Below are 22,758 nucleotides of genomic sequence, written 5' to 3'. Positions count from 1 at the left end.
ATTTAGACCTACTAAAAAAAAGATTTTAAGCCTTTTGCACAAAAGCACAAAGTCAAACCTGTCTCCTCTCCTATTAAGGTTTATATAATTCATTCCCAGAATGCATTCTAAAAAATGGCAAGTTGTTAAAGGGCAACATTGACAAAAATGTGCAATGTTAAATAATTGTATTAATGTCTGATAAGGTAAGGGTGGAGACCCTACTTATATTAATGCCTCTCTGGATCCCAAAGGGGAAATTACCTGCAAGCTAAACTGTTTTCTTCAAATTCAGCAGACTTCTCTTGGTATCTCCTTGAATAGTCTTAACATTAGACACTGGAATTGTAGAATAGCACTTGTAACCTCCCTAGAGCAATTTCTTCAATCAATACAGATAGAGCTAGGTGCCGCTGAATGGCTTCTAGCTGTTCAAAACAAAAACCAATTATTCCCCTAATGCTATTTAAGATGAAACCATATCTAGCATCATTTCAAATTATCTTCATTAGAGATTGTCACCATTTTAAAATTAATTCCTTATTCAACTTTGCCTCAGCCAGACCTTGTACCCATTGCAAAACTTCAATAAATCAGTAAGGTTTCCTGTACCCCACATATGGCCTTGAAAAAATAAGGCATCAGGAGTAAGTCACTCTTACCAAATGAAGATGTGTCAGATCTAGCTGAAGCCGACCTTATCAGTGCCTTTGTTGCCCAGGACTGAACAAGCTAATATAACACAAAAGCTGGGTAATCTTAAAGAAATCTTATTGATGACTATAGCTACAGCAGAACCATTTACTGATCTTGTGTCTTGAAATATTGACACCCATCACCACTCTTCAGTGGATAATAGAATGATTGGAAATCACCCACCCAAAAATATTTGTTCCTGTTTTTATAAGATGAATGGAGAATCTGCTGGAGACTGCCAGACCTTGTTAACTAAGGAGGAGGAAACACACCCTATTCCAGAACAGATGCTAAACAACATGTTTTGAATCTTAGACCGGGGCTACATGATGGCCTGTTACCACCTCCTTTGGAGCCTTTTAGTCTTCTTCCTCTTGATTTGGATATTGCTAATAGAATCTGTAAAGTCACCCAACTGGAAACTACTCCTCAAACCCCAGTGATGTCACAACAATCACTTACTAGGTGAAACCTTATCTCTGGTTCCATTTCAGATTTCAGAGGGTGAAACGTCAAATACCCTCACACCAACAAAAGACTCTGCATGTTTAGTTAATCTTATTGTACTTATGGTTATATATCCTAATATATAGAAAGATGTAATGTCTATTATTCAATACTTTGTTTAACTCTTCACCCCCTATAAGGTTAAACTGATACCTTTTCATCCCATATCTCTTTCCTCTGTCATGTGTCTGACTAATGAAACACTTCAAAGAACTTTCAGGCATGGTTTAACCTAAAAAAGCCTTTATTAGTGTAGAGGCATGTCAGCACGGCATGATGGATGCCAAGATCTGAATTTCCCTTCCCTTTGCACATAACATTCCAGGCATTTCCCCTCCCCTATTTTGGGGTCATGATTCACATCTTCCAATTAACCTGGAGGGCAAAGATTCACTTCCGTTCCTTTTCCCGGGCTTTCCTTATTAATCTCCTCCCTTTCTCTGTCATCTGAATTAATTCTAAAAATACCAGACAGTTCTGCATATTTTGTGAAAGCAAGAATATTCAATATTAGCAGCGTTGACATCCGGGCCCCCTTACAAAAAAGGACAGATCCTGTAATGTAAATAAAAGCATATGTTAATGACTGGTTCTCGGTTTGTTGGGGTATTTCGCCTGAAACCTTTTGACGAACCTGTCAGCTTTCATCTCACTGGATTTCACCCAGGTGGCTTCAAACAATGGGTATCCCTTCCATTGTACTAGGTACTGCAATTTCCCTTTAAAAAATCTAGAGTCAAGAATATGTTTCACTTCATAATGGGTCTGTCCCACAACTACGAGGGGCCCAGGTGCCTTCTTCGGGGGAGGTCTTAAAGTGGAGCCCCAATAAGATTTCAACAAGCTGCAATGGAAGACTGGGTGAATTCTCTCTAAAAGTCTAGGGAGTTTTAGTTCTATGGTGACCGGATTGAAGATCCTTACTATGGGGAAAGGCCCCAAGAATTTTGGCCCCAATTTCTTGCTGGGCAATTTGAGGTGTAAATATTTAATTGACAAATAAACCTTTTCCCCAACTTGGAATGTTCTTTGGGGAGCCCTCTTTCTATCACCCTGCTTTTTATAGGTTTCAAAAGTCTTTTTTAAAGCATTTTTTCTGTTTCTCCAAACTTCTTCCTATCCCTTCACCCATTGGTCAAATGTCTGGGAAGCAGAGAGCACCTGAGGGTATTCAGGTATTGGGCTGAACTCTTTTCCTGTGGCCACTCTGAAAGGCATGTAGCCGGTGCTGATGTGCACAGAATTATTGTACGCCACCTCCACAAAAGGGAGGAGGTCAGTCCAGTTTGTCTGTTGGTAAGAAACATAGCATCTAAGATATTGCTCCACCATTTTGTTAGCGGATTCTGCAGCCCCATTGGTGGCAGGATGAAAAGCAGATCATAAACCTTGAGATGATCCAATTAATTTAAGAAAACTCCTCCAAAACTTTGCTGTGAACTGCACCCCCCCCATCTGAAATTATTCGCTTAGGGGTGCCATGCAGCTGGTACATATGTTTCAGAAACAATTTGGTCAGTCGTTGGGCAGATGGGAGTCCTTTGCAGGCAATGAAATGAGCCTGCTTCGAAAACAGGTCTATCACAGTCCAGATGAGAGTATTTCCTCTACTTTCAGGTAGGTCTACTATAAAGTCCATAGCTATTTCTTCCCATGGTTGAGAAGGGTCTGTCACGGGTTGCAGTAACCCAGGGGTTTTCCCTGGAATTCTTTTCATTGTGGCACATACAGTACAACTTTTTACATAGTTTTCCACATCCCTTTTCAGCCCCGGCCACCAAAATTGCCGGCGGGTGAGGTGTAGGTTTTTCAAATATCCAAAGTGTCCAACCTGTTTTACATCATAGCTGTGTTTGAGAGCATTAAGACGCAGGGCTTCAGACAAATATAGTTTCCCCCCTTTGTAAGCCAAGCCATCCCTATTTTGTTCCAGGAACCAACTGCCATTCTTGACTGTGAGAGTCACCAAATTACAGTTATCCATTCCACAGGAATCTGCTTTTGTTTCATTCTTTTCAAACAAGATGTGGTCTATCTCTTTTGGGTCTTGGGTATGCCATTTAATACATGACCACCACTTACATTTGACCACACATCCATCTGGTGGGCACAAGTACTTATGTTTTGGGATAAAGTTGTGAATATTACCGATCCCTCCGCAACCATTTGTTGGAGTCCAATAATTAGCTGCTTTGCAAACATCAAAGGTGACGCTAAAACTGGAGTGTGGATTGGATTTCCATTGGGAAATCCCTAAGAGTGCCTGGTCCTTATAGCTAGTTCTTGTTCTATGTGTTTTTATTTGTAAGGCCCAACGATCAGGATCAGACTTCAGGTTATAACACTGATATTGGATCCCTTTTCTACAAACTTTATATGTAGTTCTATTGTATGTATAAGAGTCAGGGGAACTATCTTGGCACCCTTCTGGTTTTACTGTATGATAAATCAAAGTCTTGGTTATTTGGTTTCCTTGTTTTGTAGTCTTGATACAGTTTTGACAACCTTGGTTTCCCTATGTTTCTGTTCTTTCTTGGTGTGTGGTACTCAAATATTCTTTATTAGAGGGTTTCTGCATTATGACCTCTCGTGTAGCCATTGTACTGATTTGTGTAGGAATATGTGTGCATATTAAATAATTAACAAACATTATGAGCTGTAGAATCCTCATATCTTCCATCGTGCGTAGAGAGACAGCTTCCTGGGGTGTCTCAGCAAGGTTGTTGATCACACCGTGTGTTGGAAACCCATTGCTGTATTTCTTGTAAATTTCAACACCAAAGGCTTGTCAGTCTTGTCCACCTTGTAGGTTACCGGATTTGCAGGTTCAGCTGCTTTCACTCTACTCCAATGGATCCAAGACTTTCCTTCCAAGTTTTCACTGCCAAAGGAGAACACATGACAACAGTATACGGTCCTTTCCATCTTGGGCTCAAGGGATCTGATTTCCAGTGCTTTACCCATACTCTATCTCCTGGTTTGAATCCATGTGTTGCTGTAACCACTGGAAGAGGTTGTTGTTCCATCATATAATGGTACAATTTTGAAACGGCCAAATTATGAAGCTGTAACTGATGTAACAATTTCTGTTTATCTACCCCCCCCCCTTATGGCCCAAGTCCGGCCAGCCTTGACTGTCAGATTTAAATAGGCAAGGAGGACGGCCAAACATGAGCTCATAAGGACTAAGTTGTAATTTAGTGTGGGGGGGGGGCAGTCTGATTGCATACAAAACCATAGGCAAAACATCTGGCCAATGTAGATGAGTTTCCAAACAAAATTTGGTAATAAGTGTTTTAATTGTCCAATTAGCATGTTCCACTCTAGCAGCTGATTGAGGGTGGAAAGCACAATGAAATCTCCACTTAATTCCAAATGCTTGCGCTAAAGCAGTGGTTCTCAACCTGTGGGTCGGGACCCCATTTGGGGTCGAATGACCATTTCACGGGGGTCGCCAAACCACGCTGTCCGCCATTTTTTTCCCTTTTCCCTAGCTGTCCTACTCCCTCTTATTGGTGGCCACACCCACTTTGGGGTCACCACAACATGGGGAACTGTATTATGGGGTCACGGCATTAGAAAGGTTGAGAACCACTGCGCTAAAGCCTGATTGATTTGGTGTACAAATTCAGGTCCATTATCTGATGAAATCCTAGAAGGGCAACCAAATCTAGGAATAATTTCTTTAAGAAATATTCTGGCAACCTGTATAGCTTTCTTATTTACAGTTGGAAATGCTTCAATCCATCCTGAATAGGTATCAATTATTACTAACAATGCTACATATTTCTTACTTCTAGGCATATCAGTAAAATCAACAACGACATAGTCAGAGTATCTACATCCTTTATCCATAAAGCTAGAACCATCAGTAAACCACTGACAGTCTGGATTATGCAAGGGTTGGTCTGTAAGGTCAGGTCTGCAAGAATATTGTAGTTCTATTGTTTGCATGCAGTTATGAACAGGCATAGTTGAATCAGGGATTGGCATTAGAGTTGCTGGGTTTAGAGTTGAGCATTGTTGCAGTGTAACTTGTGGATTTTCTAATAAAAGAGCCTGTATCTTATGCATTCGTTGATTACTTATCCATAAATGTCCTTTATTGTCAATGGTTATCTGCAAGGCATGACTAGTATAAACAGTCACTGGAGCTGAAAAGGTTAACTTGTTTGCCTCCTGCAGTAATAGCATAACTGCTGCTAGAATTTTTAAGCACTGTGGCCAGCCTTGCGAAGAAATGTCCAGGAGCTTTGATAGATAAGCGACAGGACGGTTCCAACTTCCCTGTTTTTGGGTAAGGACCCCTAAAGCTACATTTTGTCTTACATCCACATAAAGTGAAAATGGCTTAGATATATCAGGTAGTCCTAGGGCGGGGGCTGTGGTGAGAGCCTGTTGCAGTTGTATCATTGCTTGGGTTTGTTCCTGTGGCCACAAAAGAGGTTCTTTTTCTGGTCCCCTTAAAACTTGGTACAATGGTTTAGCTGTGAGAGCGAAGTTAGGAATCCAAATTCTACAGAAGCCTGTAATTCCCCAAAAGGCTCTAACTTCCTGTTTTGTTTGGGGGACGGGAATCTGTAACACAGCCTACTTTCTCTGGGGGCCCAAAGTTGTTTGTCCTTGTGAAAGTTCATAGCCTAAATACATTACAGTCTCTTGAACTAATTATGCTTTCTTTTTGGATGCTCTGTAACCACAGTCTTGTAACAATTGGAGCAGTCTGGATGTGTTTTCAAAGTAATCCTCCCTGCTTTGGCCAGTTACTAAGACATCATCGACATATTGAAGACAACATCCTCTTGTCTGACTAACTTCAAATAAGCAAGATCTTGGGCTAGGGCTTGACTAAAGCACGTTGGCGAATTCTTAAAGAATTAAAGTCCTTGTTTACTTGGACGACATTCTTATCTTTACTGAAACAAAAGAAGAACACGTCAAACTTGTCAGAGCGGTTTTAAAGAAGCTGCGAGCCGCTCACCTATATGCCAAACTCTCAAAATGCGAATTCCACCAGGAAAGGATAGACTACCTAGGCTATCGCATATCCCCACAGGGCATTGAAATGGACCCAGAGAAGGTCAAAGCAGTACTAATTGGGCACCACCCCGCACAAGAAAGCAACTACAAAGTTTCCTGGGCTTTGCAAACTTTTACCGCCAATTCATCCCCTCATTTGCCAGATAGCCTTGCCCCTCACTAACTTACTAAAAACGAAGGGAGCATCCTCAGTAAAACCTAGCCAGCCACTAACATGGACAATGGAGTGCCAAGCAGCGTTTGAGAGACTAAAGAGACTTTTTTCTGCCGAACCAATACTAAGGCACCCAGACATGGACAAGCCCTTCGTAATACAGGCAGATGCAAGTGATGTGGCAGTGGGGGCTGTGCTATTACAAGAAAATGATGATGCAGTATTGCAACCCTGTGCATATACATCCAAGAAACTCACGGAAACAGAACAGCGCTGGCCCGTATGGGAGAAGGAGGCTTATGGGATACGTTGGGCATTACTCACGTGGCGACAGTTCCTGGAAGGCAACAAAATCCCCTTCCAGGTGTGGACTGATCACAAAAATTTAGAAGCCCTGAAAACTTCCAGGAAACTCAATCCCAAACAAGCCCGCTGGTCCCAGCATTTTCACCAATTCCAATTTAAGCTCAAACATTTACCAGGAAGAAAGAACTTCCTGGCAGATGCTCTATCTCGCATGCCCCAATATAACAGCGCACGAACCACAGACTCTAGACCAATAATGGCAGAGTCACAACTGGCAGCACCAGTAACCACAAGAACCCAAGCCAAAATAAAACCACAACTGGACAGCCAAACTGGGATTGAATTCAGAAAAAGTTTGGAAACAGATGAATGGTTCCAGAAAAACAAAAATGTGTGCACAATGAGAGACGGGTTGCCTTGGGTAGGGGAAAAGTTATATATACCAACAACTCAAAGAGTAACTTTCATGCACCTTTGCCATGACACAAAATCAGCAGGGCATTTTGGATTTGTAAAAACTTTACATTTAATTAAACGGCAATTTTGGTGGCCATCCATGAAAAAGGACATTGAAAGTTATATAGCCAGTTGTCCAAAATGTGCCACGGCAAAGAGGTTGCAAGGGAAAGTGCCAGGACTATTGCAAACAGTGGCAAGTCCCTCAGCCCCCTGGAGAGAAATAGCCATGGATTTTATAGTGGAATTGCCAGAAAGCAATGGGAATACTGTGGTCTGGACGGTCACGGACTTGTTTTCCAAACAGGTGCACTTTATCCCTTGCCAAAAGATTCCCACTGCAAAAGCCTTAGCAAAACTTTTCATCCAACACATTTACAGATTGCATGGGGCACCCCAACGCATCATCTCTGACAGGGGGGTGCAATTTACGTCTGCATTTTGGAAGGAATTTTTATCCCTCTTAGGAACCACTCAGGGACTGACATCTAGCCACCACCCTCAAGGAAATGGGGGGGCTGAAAAAATGAACTCCGTACTTAAGCAATATTTAAGATGTTTTCTTAGTTTCCAGCAGACCGAGTGGGCGGACTTACTCCCTTTTGCAGAAGTTGCCTACAATAATGCAGTCCACTCCAGCACAGGTTACACTCCTTTTCAAATAGCCACCGGTCAAAGTTTCAACCCCATGCCAGAATTAACCCCAAACGAACCAACGATCCCCTCGCTGAAAGAATGGATGGAGAAATTACAAAACACCTGGCCAATAGTCAGAAAAGCACTAGATGAAGCTAGGCAGGCATATAAAACACAAGCCGATAAAAAAAGGGTTGAGCCTACACCATTCATTATAGGAGAAATGGTGTACTTATCTACAAAATACCTAAAGTCCCTACAGCCCTGTAAAAAACTTGGACCAAAATATATAGGACCTTTTCCAATTAAAAGAATCATAAATCCAGTAACAGTAGAATTAGAATTACCCAAAAATCTCAGGCAAATACACCCAATTTTTCATTGCAGCTTGCTGAAAAGAGAGCATCAGTCACCTCTACGGCCAAAAATCCCCCCCCACCACCTCCAATCATGGTGGAGGGTGAACAACACTTCGAAATAAAGGAAGTCCTTGACTCTAGGAGATATCATGGAGCAACTCAGTACCTAGTTGCCTGGAAACACCTCCCTCCCTCACAAAATGAGTGGGTCCATAAACGTCATGTCAGAGCCCCGAAGCTATTGAAGAAGTTTCACACAGAGTATCCTAACAAGCCTAACTAAATTTTATACTTGTGTTTTCTTTCAGGTGGATCTCTCTTATTTTTAAGAGGGGCCGGATGTCAGAATCCAATCATATTTCATCTTTAATTATCAAATATAGAAACTCCCAATTCTGCCTTCTTTGGATTCTGCCATAAGAGGGAGATAAGGGGGAGAACAAAGGGGCTTTATGGCCCTCACTTCCTTCAGTACACTTCAAAGAGCTGAATGCTGAATGTGTGTTTATTGTAACATCAAAGCGTTAGCACTAGAGGACCTTATCAAAACAAAGCAGGGTATTTGCCTTTCATGTAGTTACCTGAAGTCTCCATCCAGACGGAAGAAAGAAGAAAGGGGGTGGAATTGTGATACTTGAAACTATCACTGGAAGGGGGGTTGATTGGGTGGGACTACTGGGGAACCCTTAAAACCTTGAATGGGAGAGCTTGAACCCCAAGTCCTGTCTAGCATGCCTGCAACCATTTTCTCTTAATAAAGGATTCCTGTTGGAAGAATTATTCCAAGAGTTCTGTCTTCTTAAGATGCAAAGTGGGGTGGGTCCTTACATACGGCTACCACAAGGCTTTGAGTCTTATTTGAGTTTCTCCAGATACTCCCTGAATTTGAATAGTCTGCTTTGATTGCTTGCCAATGGATTTATTTAGGAAAGATCTGGTGGCTCCCGTGTCAACTAGCATCGGGACAACCTGTCCTCCCACCCGTATTTTAACAATGGGCTCTGGGGGTGGGGCTATAGAACCCTGTCCTCTTCAGTCTTCCCATTCCATGTCAGCTAAGCCAATCATGTTTTCTTCTCTTTCCTCTGTCTGATTGGGATAAGCTGGATGCCCTCTTCCTTTGAAGTTTTTCCTGAAGCCTCTCTGGAAAGTTCCTCTAAATCCTCTTCCTCTTCCATTCTGGCAAGATTGTCCCCTAGGTTGGCCATTCCTCTGGGGGCACTCCCTTTGCCAGTGTCCTTCTTGTTTACAGATGGCACACTGATTTGGTCCGATATTCATCTCTCTCAATGCCACGGCTAACATTTCAACTTTCTTTTTCTCTTTCTGATCTGATTTGTGTTCTTCCTCCTTGTCACGGTTACGGAACATATTGAAGCATTGAAATATTAGTGTTATCTGGTCCAGGGACCAACACCTCTCTTAGAGGGGCTATATTTTCTTCTGTTTTCACTTCTGCCTTACTCCTAGTTTGGCTAGAAACTGATGTTTTGTTTTCATCGTTATCCAAGCTTTTATCTGTCTCTTGAAAGGATCCAGCTGTTGCTATTTTTCCTTCCTCACCGGCTTCTGGCTGAAATTGGGCTTCTCTTTCAGGCAGAGGGGGTGGAATTTGCTGATTTATTCTCCCTTCTTGTCTTCTAGGAGCGTGGGGAGGGTCTGGGCATTTCCTCCCTATCTTCCTGGCTGAAAATCTTAGCTTTTGTTTGAGGCTTGGCTTTTTGGCTTGCCAAATATATCTTAGCACATTCTATCTGACATTTTGCTAACCATTGGGGTCTTTCTGCAATGTTGATTTTCCACTGGTCAATATAGGGATACTGGTCCCAATAACCATTTCCAGTCACAATTTGATGAACTCGTGCAACGAGTTCGGGATTCGCCGATCCCATTTTTGGCCACCCTACGCCAAAGGTGGTCCATTCAGATTCACAGAATCTTTTTAACATGGCTGGATTTGGTTTTGGGTCTCCATAATCCCTAGAAAAACCCTTTTTGAAATTCTTTAACATGCACTGAAGTGGTGTCTGGTCAACGCCCTTCTTTGACTGTTTCCCACCATCTCTCTAATATACTACCATCAATCACTCAGCAGGAACTGCAATGGTTTACCCCACACACACAATCCTACCTATGAAGACTTAAGGATGCCGCCTTTGCCTTCTTAAGAGTTGATCAGATCCTTCTTCTGATCCAAAAGGGATCAGGTTTCCCCTTTTTTTTTACAATACTTGCCTGCAGGTGTTTTCCAGACTCCTTTTTTTATTTAAGACCTGTCTGTCACCCTCACAGATCCTTGACTGAAGTGCTTCGCTGATGGGTAAATTCCCTTTCCTCTCGTCGAGGTCTCCTCGTAGACAAAGGCCACAGTGCTGGCTTTGGAGCTGTCGTCGTTAAGGAGAGGGGCCCCACCAGGGCAATCTGTCAGGAAGGAAAAAAAAGCCTTTCCCCAAAAGTCCTTCAAAGTCCTGGCAGAGAAGTCGCCATCATTATTATTATTATACTTTATTCATTTTTATTCTATGTTATTCTATTTCTTTCCACTTTAGTCCATGAACATGAGCTGGCAATTAGAAGGCAAGAGCAACGCTCATAAGTGTGGGCCCACATGTCCAGCTTTGGCCACACGTTCGATTTGGCCAATGCAGAGGTTATAGCTCGTGAGACCACCAAGGTGGCCATTTACTCAAAGAAGCCTGGCTCTCTGATGAAAATTCCATCAACTGGCATATAGATCTTTTGCCGGCCTATCAGACCCTCAGAGGGTGGGAAAGACAGCACTATGGTCTACTGAGAAGACACTTAGCCCGTCCTTCGCAGGATTGGGGCGGCAGAATGACCGATCAGACAGGTACGATCTCTAGAGAGGACGATGACCCGGTTAAAGGGGAGAGAAACCAGAGATCGAAACAATGGGACAGCTCTTTGCACAATTGGGGCAATAGCTCTACAGGTGAGGCGGCGCTTGCACATGTGCCAAAAAGCGCTTAAAGATCGTAAAACAATCAGCAGGGCCAAGGACAGGTTGCCAGATGCGGAACAACTCAGTGCCATACGGATGAGTACAATCAACGGGCCGATGACGTGCTCAAGGAGCCGGGCGCAGAGGCAGGAGGTTATATGAGCTGGCTCCCAGATCTCCTTTTATTCCAACTCCGACGACTGCCGATGAAAGCTTAGTGACTCTTTTTAACCACAGGCTTGTTTACATTAAACAGTCTGGTGTATTATATCCTGTTATTCGTTTTTCTTTCTAACTTGGTTAATATGATGCCCAGGATTCACATTTTTCAGGATTTATATGGGAATGTATTTTAACAGAGCTATAGTGGACTTGCAACAAAATATTTAACTTTTTCATTTAAAAATGGCAATCTTAATTATTCCCACAAATAATATTCTCTATCAGATAATAAGACCAAAGCAAGACTAACCCCTTACTTTTTTACGTCAAAATGCCAGTCAGCCCTATCTATTATTCAATCCTATCTCCAAAATGAGACTTTATAATCTTGATAAGTAATCAAAAGAGTAAATTTACAGCGTTTTTGTCATAAAATCATATTACTTTATATCATGAAATAAAATATAATTATTTCAAAAAGCCCAATAATATTTTGTTTCATCACAATTTTGAAGTATGCTGTGTGCATGCAAACATGCCCACTGAATCATCGCTGGGGAAATTGCAGCTGCAGAACTTTATCTCCAAATAGCCCTCAGTGAATAAGCAATCAAGAGAACATTCTTCCAGCTTATGATCCATTAGTATTTCCTTTCCTTTGAATGAAAGTTCTTTTAGATATCCTGTTGAGCAAAGAACAGATCTCTTGGGTCTAATCAACAAAGATAGCAATTCAGAAGTACATTAAAAAAGACTTATCTATAAATGGATGGTTTGCCCAGTCTTTTTAATGCCAGGAATATCAAAACTCTCTTCACATAAACCTGGGAGTATTAGTGCAATAAAATAGAGACATAAAAGAACTGTCCAAAACTTTTTATACAAATAGGAATTCTCCACTCCTTTTCCACAGCTTCCAGTGGCCAACTATTACACATTATGTGACTAGCCTTTAATGCAGAGGTCCAGAAGTAGCTTAATAAAAAAAACTGTTAACTCCAAGTAGTAATAGTAATTTAGGCTACTTCAGATCTTATACATCTGGCACTTGGAGACAAAAATTTTGTTTCAAAGTTTCATTTCTGTATATTTCCAAACATCCTTCCCTTTCAGTCATTGCAAATGCATTGTAATGGTATGTGGGAATGACCTTGGGAAATGGGAGAAAGATATGAAGCTTAGTGAATGGTCAGATAATAGACACCATAGCCTGCAGCTGCATAAAGAATGGAAAAAAGAAATCATGACGTTAGTTTTAGGCGCTATCCAAATCCTGAGGTTTAGCAAAGTTACAGGAAGTGATATATATCTTAGAATGGTGTAGGCGAGTGCTTCCCAAACGTTTTCTTTCATTATCAAAAACCACTTATCAGAAAGCCTTTTATACCAATTATCAGAAACTCCTTATAAATGTCCCTGTTGTGACTGTTCAAACTTACAAAAAGTAACTTATGATCATTTTTCACATTTACAACCATTGTAGAATCCCCATGGTCCCATGATCAAAATTGAGACGCTTGGCAACTGACTCATATTTATGATGGTTGCAATGTCCCAGGGTCATGTGATTCTCTTTTGCGATCTTCTGAAAAGCAAAGTCACTTAACATTACTACTTTAACAATTGCAGTAATTCACTTAATAACTGGGGCCAGAAAGGTCATAAAATGGGACAAAACTCAACAAATGTCTCACTTAGCAACAGAAATTTAGGGCTCAATTGTGATCAAAAGTCAAGGACCACCTGTACTTAAAGAAAAATTGCTTTTACCTAATTTAGAGTAATTTACTATCTGATGAATGCTTCTGCCTTCTAACCAATTTTGTTAGCATTACAAGGTATTGCCAAACTGATCCGGGGCTTCTGTAGACTAACATGCTCTCCTGCAACGTATCACAATGTGTTATACAGCCAGTATGTAATGCGTGTACTAGTTAAATCGGTTAATCCAAAGTAATTTGGATTTGGCCTGCAACTTGGATTAATTAATGGGCTGTTGAGCAAACATGCCCTCTTGTTCTGTTCCTTTAAATTCAGTTTAAAATAGATACGGTTAGTACCCCATATTAAGCCCCTTTTGTTCCACCGGTCGGGACTGAAGAATATCCGTTATCTACCCTGAAATTGTGGGCTTCGCGGGCGGGGGGAAGGAGGGAAGGGTTGTGCTTGTGTGTGAATGATTCTATCTCAAAGTAGCTTTCTTCCTTTTTGGAAAAGTGCCGTCCCTTTCGTGCATTCGTGCAGCCAATCACAGCTCCAACCAATAAGCGCTTGCGGCTGGCGATCGAGGCCCCTTCTTGCCTTGGAGAGGCTCGACGCGACGCCGAAACCACGTTGGTGCTTTCGCTTTTTGCGCTTCGCCTTGCGCTCTGTTCCTCTCCGCGAGGTTGGGTAATGGCGGCCGGAGGGCAACTGAGTTTGGTGCCCGAAGTGGAGCTGGACCCCGACGGCACTTTCAAATATATCCTGGTGCGGGTACAGCGGGGGGCTGATGACCACCGCGACATTGTGAGGGGCACTGCGGACGCCGAGTTCCACAGTGAGTGGAGCTGCCAGCTGGACCGGACCCAGACAGTGGCTTAACAGTGAAAAAAAAATGTGAAGTCGGCACCGTTCAGCGTGAAATTAGGAAGCCGGGATACCACTAAAGAAATTTTGTTTTGAAAACTTACATGTATGACTAATGGGTGGTCTCTGAAAACGTTAGTTCAGTGCGTTAAACCTGTGTTAGATCCGCTGTCAGATTTCGCAGGGACATCCAAGCCTAGTTCAACCATAATGTTCCGTTTGCTTTCCTTTTAAGTAGGTTTTGTGGACTCCCCCTCCCCCGCCCTTATGTTTTAGTAATAGATGAACTAGACCACTACAGGAACTTGAATCTTGAGTTTGCATACCGTGTGAATTCAGCATGTTGAAATAACTTGTTTCAGCTATGCCGTTAAAGCTTTTTGCATTTCGAATCTAGAGAAAAAAAAATGTTTTATCTCTTTTATTTGGATTATAGTATAACAAATCTAAATGATGATGCTTTAGTCTCAATGCCACACTTTCTTTTTTCACAAAACCTTAAGTACATGGGTTGCTATTTTCATTTTACAAATATTTGTAAAATATTGACAGACTCATTTTTTGGCATTCAGTTTTGGCATTTCTTCATCCTTTTGGCATCTACAAGATGAGGATAGTCTATATTCATTTATAATAATGAATCCTTTCCAGACATTAATATGTTCAAAACTACTTGCATGAATACTATAGTTCAGGCAAGGTAGAGTTTTTATAGAGTTCCTACAATGTTTACATTTCACAGATCCTTGTTTTATATACTCTTGATATTTCGCTTAGCTTCTATTTTTTTATTACAGATCACATATTTGAAAAAGTAAATCCTGAAATGGAAAAGCTAGGCTTTGTATGCAAGTGTCTTGGAGGAGGAAAAATTGAACTTAACAGCAAAGACAAGAAAATTTGTGTATTTGGCCTTTCTACAGTTAAGTGCTGCTTACATATGTTACCTAAATATGACAATTTAATTTGCATATTAACATTAGGGTGTTTATAAATGTATTGCTATTAATTCACAAGAAGGAACAGTAGTAGATTTGAGGATGAGGTTTCTGTAACTCTCAGCTGTCCTCAAATATGTACCATCTTTCATGTTAAATCATTGCTTGTGGAATTTTTATTGTGTTCACACATTTCCAATTCTGATTGCAAAACTGCAACAAAAACTCCAAACAAAAACATAATCTAAATTACATAGTATCCAGAATAATCCGCCCTGAGTCCTTTGGGATTGGGCGGCATATAAATAAAATTAAATAAATAAATAAATAATAGCCATAATGAATCCAGAATTTATTTTATTGCTTTCTGTTCTGAAGAGATCTTGGGGACACAGGAGTCATCCCTAGTTTAGGGAAAATCTATTTATGATGCATCATAGAAAACACAAAAAATTACAGAATTACAGCTGTTTGATACTATTGGTTGTTCTTCAGTTTTATTTAAGAAATTAATGTAGTTATCATTTATTTATATAAATTTGTATAGCTGCCTATCTTACAAAAGGTAACTTTGGGCAGCATAGAACAATCAAGTAAAACAAATATGTTATTTTATCATAAATCATCTGCTTGAGTTATACAAAATAAATTTGTATAGCTGCCCATCTCACAAAAAGGTGGCTCTGGGCAACACTGAACAATCATAAATAATCTGCTTTGAGTTCTACCATAAGTTGCTTTGAGCAGACTTGTTATTTTATCATAAATTGTCTGCTTTGAGCAGGTATTACTAGGAATAAGTTTATTTGGAAATAATCATGCTCAATAGCTATAGCAGAATCGAGTAAAATATTTTGAGTGTCTTTTTATTCTATGATTCCATGACACTAGAAATCTTTTCTTCTTACAGGGATATGGTAAAGCTGATCATTCTGCGACTGTTGAAATACTGAAGAGAACTTATACGGATTATGAAATTAGCTGGTCAGATGACAAGAAATAAATTGTATAATCTAATATAAATCTGAATCTTTTCAAGATAGTATACACTTAATTCTAAGCTTCCATGAGGAAACACAATCAGTGCATTTAGCCTATACTGAATAGAAAAAATAGGATATGAATGGGTGGGCTCATGCTTTAAATAACTTGGTATCACATCTTCACATCTTGTTGACAACATTTGAATTTCTTTGAAATCTATACTTACTTCCAATTTACATTGCCATAAAGATAATTTTGAACCCAGCATTGATGCAAGCCCTCTTTAAGCATTTTTAAGGAATAAAGTTTCATACAAGTCAAGCTTTCTTTGAGGACTTCATGAAGATTGGTAAATATTTCCATTTTTGTTGATAAACTGCCAAATCAAAGCCAGGATGAACACATGATCTTTGATAATTCATCCAGTTTCAATATTAAAATTCATGGAAATTATCTTGAATATCATACCCAATACTTGTATTTCCAGACTCCAAATTAGGGATATACATCTTTTTCAGGTACTCCTTCCCTAAAATAATGCAATTTTAGAACCTTATTTGGGAAAATCAAAATTGTATCTAATATGACAATAATACAATGGTATTAATACCATTTCCCCAAAAGGCCTACCCCAAAATAAGCCCTAGCTTGATTTTTGGGGGTGGACCTAATACAAGCCCTACCCCAAAAATAAGCCCTAGTTTTGGGGTAAGGCACACACCTAAAAATCAAGCTAGGGCAGGGATAGGGGGGTGGAGCTGCCCCACATGCCCTGCACCCACTTACTTGGCAGCCAGATCTTTCCTCACCAGCCCATTTCTTTTTCTGTGGTATCTTCTGCAGCCAGGCCTGCATTTCTCAGTCCAGAAGGCCACTGCAACCGAGAACCAAGCTATGGATTCAATCCATAGCTCTGTTCTCGGCTGCAGAGGCCTTCTGGAAAGGCCTGACTCCAAAATGCAGGCTGGGATGCAGTTGCAGAATGAAGCTGCTCCTTCAGTCAGAAGAAGTGGACCGGCTGGGTAGGGCTGTCGGTGCCAGAGGTGAGTATAAAAGACACTCCCCAAAAATAAGACCTGCTGCCTCTTGGAGGCAAAAAAAATAATATTAAGACCCTGTGTTGTTTTTGGTGAAACAAGGGGCACTGTGAGCCATTTAGGTAGCACTGACATGCTGGCAACTGCAGATGCTGGATATAAATTCTCCTGTGGGCAATTACATGACATAATTCACTTTGTCATCCAATCCCAGAGCAATTTAAAAATATTTAAATAGTTAAAAACATTAAGATATAGATTGTGCTTTAATGACATATGTTTAATTACAATTTACTCAGCTGTGGGTTTGTACTTTTACCATAAAGATAACCATATGAACTGGATTCACAATACATGCTAGATTGAAAAGGCATTTAACGAGGTTCATTGCAAACATAATCGCTGTGTAATTCTGTACAATAAGATTTCATAAAATCCCTGTGCATGACAAGACATATCAACCATGTAAGGAGTAGATGTACTTCACTATTTGAATGAGGATCTTGAATTAAATTATGCTGAAATACAATTTTTACTGTGATTCTTCATTTGTTATCTGAACCAAAAAAAAAATGGAATTTATTTATGGTCACATTCAGCTTCTAGCACAGGGGTATCAAACTCACAATGTCACAAGACATGTCGCAACATATCATGACTTTTTTCCATTTCTGACAATGGGAGGGTGTGGTTTCGGCACTGCCTGCGGGCCAGCAGTTTGACACCTGTTCTAGCATGATGCATACACCTGCTTGGTTATACTGCTGTGAATTATTAGAAAAGTGAAAGGTAACCATGCTTCATAAGTTATTGCTTATGAATTTGGACTAATAAGGAAAGCGAGAGATAGAACAATTGAAGATCAGAGGAAAGTGTGAGACGAGCTTAAAAAAAAGTAGGGAAACATCTGGAAAGAATATAATGGAAATACGGTTGCTGGTTTCTAGCAGTAAGGAGAAAATTATAAGCAAGAGAGCCAATTTGACCTCAGTTAAGGTTCTCAACTAGAAATAGGGAGACCTGAATTCTAATCCTGAGTTAGGCGCAGCAGGCAACTGGGTGACTTTGAGCCAGTCACTCAGCCCTGGGATGAATCAACAGCAAAGCAATTCTGAAAACCATGCCAAAAAAAGTGCATGGACTTATCCATATTGTTTCCAAGAACCAATCAATCAATAAAAATGATACCAAGAGAGGTCAAAAAAAACACCCAAGGAAAAAGAGGATAGCGTGTAGAGCAGCGATTCTCAACCTGTGGGTCGTGACCTTTTTGGGGGTCGAACGACCCTTTGACGGGTTGCCTAAGACCATTGGAAAACACATATTTCCAATGGTCTTAGGAACTGAGACACCGCTCCACATGGCCTCCTCCGCCATTTGCAGAGAGAGAGAGAGACAGAGAGGCACTTTCACTTCCTTTCTCTCTCTCTCAGGCGGACTTACCTCCTGCAGGGCTCCTGACTGGCCCTGCGCCCGGGTGCCCCACCCACTGGGAGAAGCGTGGCCAGGACCTCGTGGCCTTGGAGCCATCCGGGGAAGCAGGCCAGCCCTCCCGCAAGCCATGGCCCAAAGGAGGCCAGCCCAACCATTGGACCTGCTGGCCAGGAAGGCGTGCCGGAGCCCAGGCTGCTGGGAAGGAAGAAGATTCAGCAAAGGTAGGAGAGGAGAGCCGCCTCCTGGGTCCCAGCGCTGGCGGCGGCTTCTTTGTCATCCTCTTCCTCCTCCCCTTCTTCCTCTGCGGCTCGGGCAGGTGCTGGGGCAAAAGGGGTACCTGGGGGGGAGCAGCTGGGCTGGCAGAGGGGCTGGCAAGTGCCACGCAGCACCAGCCCCCACCGCGGCTCAATCAGATGGGTGGAGGGCAAGGCCGGGCAGCGCGAAGTCCTGGCTGGGACAGCGGCAGCGGTTTTCTCACACTTCTCCTTTCCTTCCTCCTGCTGTCCCCATGGCGGCTCGGGCAGGTGCCGGGGCAAGAGGAGTGCCTGGGGGGGGGGAAGCAGCCAGGCTGGCAGAGGGGCTGGCGGGCCGTGCAGCACCAGCCCTCACCGCGGCTCCATTGGATGGGCGGAGGGCGAGGCCAGGCAGCGCAAAGTCCTGGCTGGGACAGCGGCAGCGGTTTTCTCACCCTTCTCTCCTTCCTCCTGCGTATATGACGACTGGGGGATGATTGATGTATTAGAACAGTGGTTCTCAACCTGTGGGTCAGGACCCCATTTGGGGTCGAACGACCATTTCACGGGGGTCGCCAAACAACGCAATCTGCCATTTTTTCCCCCTTTTCCTCAGCTGTTCTACTCCCTTTTATTCTATTGGCTTTTGAAAGCCAATAGAATAGACTCTCTTGAATAGAGTCTAATTCTATTGGCTTTCAAAAGCCAATAGGAATTGTCCAGGCTGTCTCTGCCCTGCTGAGCCCGCCAAAAGTCCCATTCTGCAAACAGTGCTGCACCAGTTGAGTAGTCCTCAACTTACCCGGTTGGGGGTCGCGGCATTAAGAAGGTTGAGAACTACTGTATTAGAAGAAAAGATATTACATATGTAGTATCAGTCTTAGATAAATTATGGTCCTAGTTTGTGAAATCCCATTCATGGGAAATGACTGTTAAGACAAAATCAAGGTAAAAAATATGTTTATGTGGTATATACCCTGCACAAATAATTATAAATAATTCAGAGATGAAAAAACATGGGAAATGAAAAATGGTGTAAGTAAAATTAAATGTATTAGTAATTACAAAACCTCTGATAACAGAAAATGCATATTTAATAATATGTTGAGCCAACAGGAATTGGCTAACAGGAATTGTTAAATGTCAGTTTAATAATGAAACGCTTGAGCCCCTTCTCAATAACTTTAACTGTTTGAGATTTAAATATATTCTTCTTTTCTATGAAACTTGTAAAAAGGTAGACCCCTCCTCCACACCCAAAATAATGTGCTTTGCTAGCTAAAAATATGGTGCCCTTTCTTGCCAATAAACTTGAAATTGCATCATGGAAAGCTTCATAGTAATTAGGATTATAAATAGTTTCTGATGTAAGTATGAGATCGTATTTTACTAAAGGCTTGGTATTATTTAAAATAAATTTACTAAATTCTGACCATTCCCCAGAAAAAAACTTGCATTTAGATAGAAAATCTTGGGTGAAGTCTTTTTTCCTAGATTGATTTAGGTGAAATTGGGTATCTTCTTCACCATCATCTTGAGAACAATTAGCCAGCATGTTCGGCATGGTGATTTCTTCAATTACTGAACTGTTATAATCTTGAAAATGAACTTCTTTAGCATTTCCTTTTAGTGCAACTATTCCTAACAGTCCAGCTCCACATCCAAAGTCCAAAACTGACTTCTGTGCAAACTGAATGTCAATTTCTGATAAATAATCCATGAGATCAAAAGTGCATTCCCAAATCTTTAAACCTCCTTCATAGACACCTGTAATTAGGTCAGACTGAGAAGAAATGTTAGGCATAATATTTTCTCCGACAGAATTTCCTGGAAGTGCAGCCTCCACCACAGAAATATTTGCATAGTGAATGCCTGGTAAAGTTGCAATAATTTTGCTCTCAAGGACTTTACTGATATCTTTAGGAATATCATGCACCTTGGCAGATTTAGGACAGGACTGTTTCCTCAACAAACTTGAGTCAGGGCTTCCATTCAAAGTATTGTGGTCTGATATATTAGCAGTGGTTCCAGATAAATAGTAATTTAATATATTTTCTTCTGAGGTAATCTTATTGCTGTTTTCTGAAACATCACCTTGATTATTCAATAGGACCATTTCCTGCTGTAGCTTTTCATTCTCAGCAGTATCTGTTCTGTTTTCTGTTATTTGGTCTATAGAGAAGTTGAATTGAAATTCCATTGTCTTGAGAAATAAACAGAAAAAAAGTTTATGTCCGATGTATTAATAAGCAAACATATACTGATTTTGGTTGTGCTTAAAAAGAAATGTACAAATCTTATTTTTAAAGTGACATTAACTTCTATCCAGTTATAATTTACACTATTTCTAATATCTTTACACATGTATATAGCATATATATTATACTGTATATTGTTTCTTAACAATACTCATAAATGCTGCACTATTCAGTTATAGCTTCGTATGTTGTCCAGAGAGACAGCAATATTTGTTGTTCAGAAAAAGATATACCAGATTTGAGGCAGAAATAATTTGCCCCAAATCTGATCCAGTTTCAAGAATCTTTTTCACAGCATTTCCATGGGAAAAAGGAACCCAGCGTGACTAACTCTGACACACCAAGTACTTCACTGCCTCGTACTATTACCGGTACTTGATTATGCAACTCCCCCTCGTCCCGTCCTTTTTTTTCCCCTTCCAAGAGCAGCCTAATTCCCACACAATACAGGCTCCTTTCCTTCCAACCTCGTGAATGGTGGCGTTGGCAGACTCGGAAAACTAAACCTCGCACGGGAGTAGGAAGCGTCTAGCCCACGGCTGGGCAGCCGATCGACTTAGCGGAGAGGCTCGCCGGCGGCTGAAAATGCGGCCCGGAGGGGTTTCGCTTTCCAAAGAGTTTCCAGAGCGGCTCCGTCGCAGGAATAGCCCTTGAGCTCGCTCTATGGTTGCCGCGGTGTTTGATGGGAATCGCGCTGAGCGGAGGAGGAGGAGGAGGAGGACCTTCGTTTCTGGCGGCAGATACGGAGTGAGCGGCATGGCTCAGGCCGAGCCTGAGGAGATCTCGCTGTTGTCCGAGATGGAGGGCTGGGATCCAGAGGCGTGCCGTCGCCAGCTCTCCGCAGCCCTGCCGCGCCTTTTCATATCCTTCTCAATTGTAATAGTCGAGGCACGGGAGCAATTGGCAAAGGTGTCCACCCCCCCTTCCTTTAATTCAGGAATTCCCAACCGGGGGTGCGAGACGATATTCCAGGGGGTGCGAAAACTTTTCAAAATTATAGTGCATATGCGTAATTCATTTCTGTTGTTTCGAACTTTTGTAAGGGGTGCGAGAGTATATCAAGCGTTCTAGGGGTGTGGGGTATAAAAAAGGTTGGGAGTTGCTGCTTTAATTAGTCGTATCTACTGCTGGCATTTGTGATGGTTCAATGGTTTCCTTGGATCTTTCTGTAAGTCAGGATGTTTACTTGCAAGCCAGTCAGTTGCTCGCAGTGAGCTAAGGGGATGGGTAGAAAGGAAGCGCTATAAGTGTGAGAAATGAAAATGCCCTAGACCAGATATGTCAAACGCAAGGCCTGTGGGCCGGATGCAGTCTGCGAAGTGGTTTCATGTGGCCCATGAAGCCATCCTGGAAACAGTGAGGGAATGGCCCCCACTGCCTTGGCCCTGGCCCAGGCCAGCTGGAAGCCAATGTACAATTTTGTGGTGGCCATCTATGTTGAAACATATTCACTCTTAGATCCACAAGGCCATCTGGAAATAGCGAGGAACCAGCCCCTGCCGTGTCAGCCCTGCCTCCCTGGGTGCATGCTGGGGAGGTGTCACCATTAGTGAGGAATGAAGAAATGGACCATCACTTGGAAGTGGCCAGCAAATGGCCCTCACTTACTTCACATATCCGGCTTGATGGGCTCTGGGGGAGGGGTTTCTGCAGGCAGCGAGGCACTCTCCTCACAGTGCCAAGAGCTGAGCTGGGTGGCACGAATCTGATGAGAAGTGCAATGCTGCCTAGCCCCCAGCCTGCCCAGATTCAGCAGGGAGCAAGGTGCGGAAAGCGTGAGGAAAGCGCCTACTGCCTGCCGAAACCAGGGGGGCTGGGCGGCATTGCGCAGGTAACGTTGACTCTCATGCTGCTCGTGGCATCCCCTTCCCCAGAGCCCACCAAGCCAGATATATGAAGTAGGTGAGGGCCATGTGCTGGCCACTTCAAGGAGATGGTGCATTTCTTCATTCCTCATGAAGGGTGACACCTCCCCAGCTGTGTTTCTTGCCTGTTTTTCTCCCTTATCCCAAATATTTTCCCACCACTCTGTACTTAGGAAGGAAAGAA

The 22,758-nt window shown here is 42.0% G+C and overlaps 3 protein-coding genes across 7 annotated transcripts in view; 2 read left to right on the top strand and 1 right to left on the bottom strand.

The window, feature by feature from the left end:
* Positions 1-13,542: 13,542 nt before the first annotated feature.
* Positions 13,543-16,068, top strand: LOC120299319 (14 kDa phosphohistidine phosphatase-like). The gene is made up of 3 exons (XM_039324016.1): positions 13,543-13,796; positions 14,623-14,747; positions 15,674-16,068. The coding sequence occupies exons 1-3, from the start codon at positions 13,652-13,654 to the stop codon at positions 15,764-15,766; spliced, it is 363 nt and encodes a 120-aa protein (XP_039179950.1). The 5' UTR covers positions 13,543-13,651; the 3' UTR covers positions 15,767-16,068.
* A 3,326-nt stretch (positions 16,069-19,394) lies between these two features.
* METTL18 (methyltransferase like 18) lies at positions 19,395-21,316 on the bottom strand. The gene is made up of 2 exons (XM_039324005.1): positions 21,177-21,316; positions 19,395-20,654 (listed from the first exon to the last, which is right to left on the bottom strand). Exon 2 carries the CDS (start codon positions 20,649-20,651, stop codon positions 19,575-19,577), a length of 1,077 nt encoding a protein of 358 aa, XP_039179939.1. The 5' UTR covers positions 20,652-20,654; positions 21,177-21,316; the 3' UTR covers positions 19,395-19,574.
* Positions 21,317-21,363: 47 nt separating this feature from the next.
* CUNH1orf112 (chromosome unknown C1orf112 homolog) overlaps positions 21,364-22,758 on the top strand; it is a 132,903-nt gene continuing 131,508 nt past the window's right edge. For all 5 annotated transcript variants that reach the window (XM_039323991.1, XM_039323989.1, XM_039323990.1 and 2 more), the window contains exon 1: positions 21,364-21,570. In XM_039323991.1, the coding sequence (XP_039179925.1) occupies positions 21,373-21,570 (198 nt within the window). In that variant the 5' untranslated portion in view covers positions 21,364-21,372. The remainder of the gene's footprint in view (positions 21,571-22,758) is intronic.

The sequence above is a fragment of the Crotalus tigris genome, unplaced genomic scaffold (genome assembly GCF_016545835.1).
Source record: "Crotalus tigris isolate CLP2741 ecotype Arizona unplaced genomic scaffold, ASM1654583v1 scf7180000024291.2576520, whole genome shotgun sequence".
In the NCBI taxonomy this organism is placed as follows: domain Eukaryota; kingdom Metazoa; phylum Chordata; class Lepidosauria; order Squamata; family Viperidae; genus Crotalus; species Crotalus tigris.
This window is presented reverse-complemented; position numbering and strand designations above follow the sequence as displayed.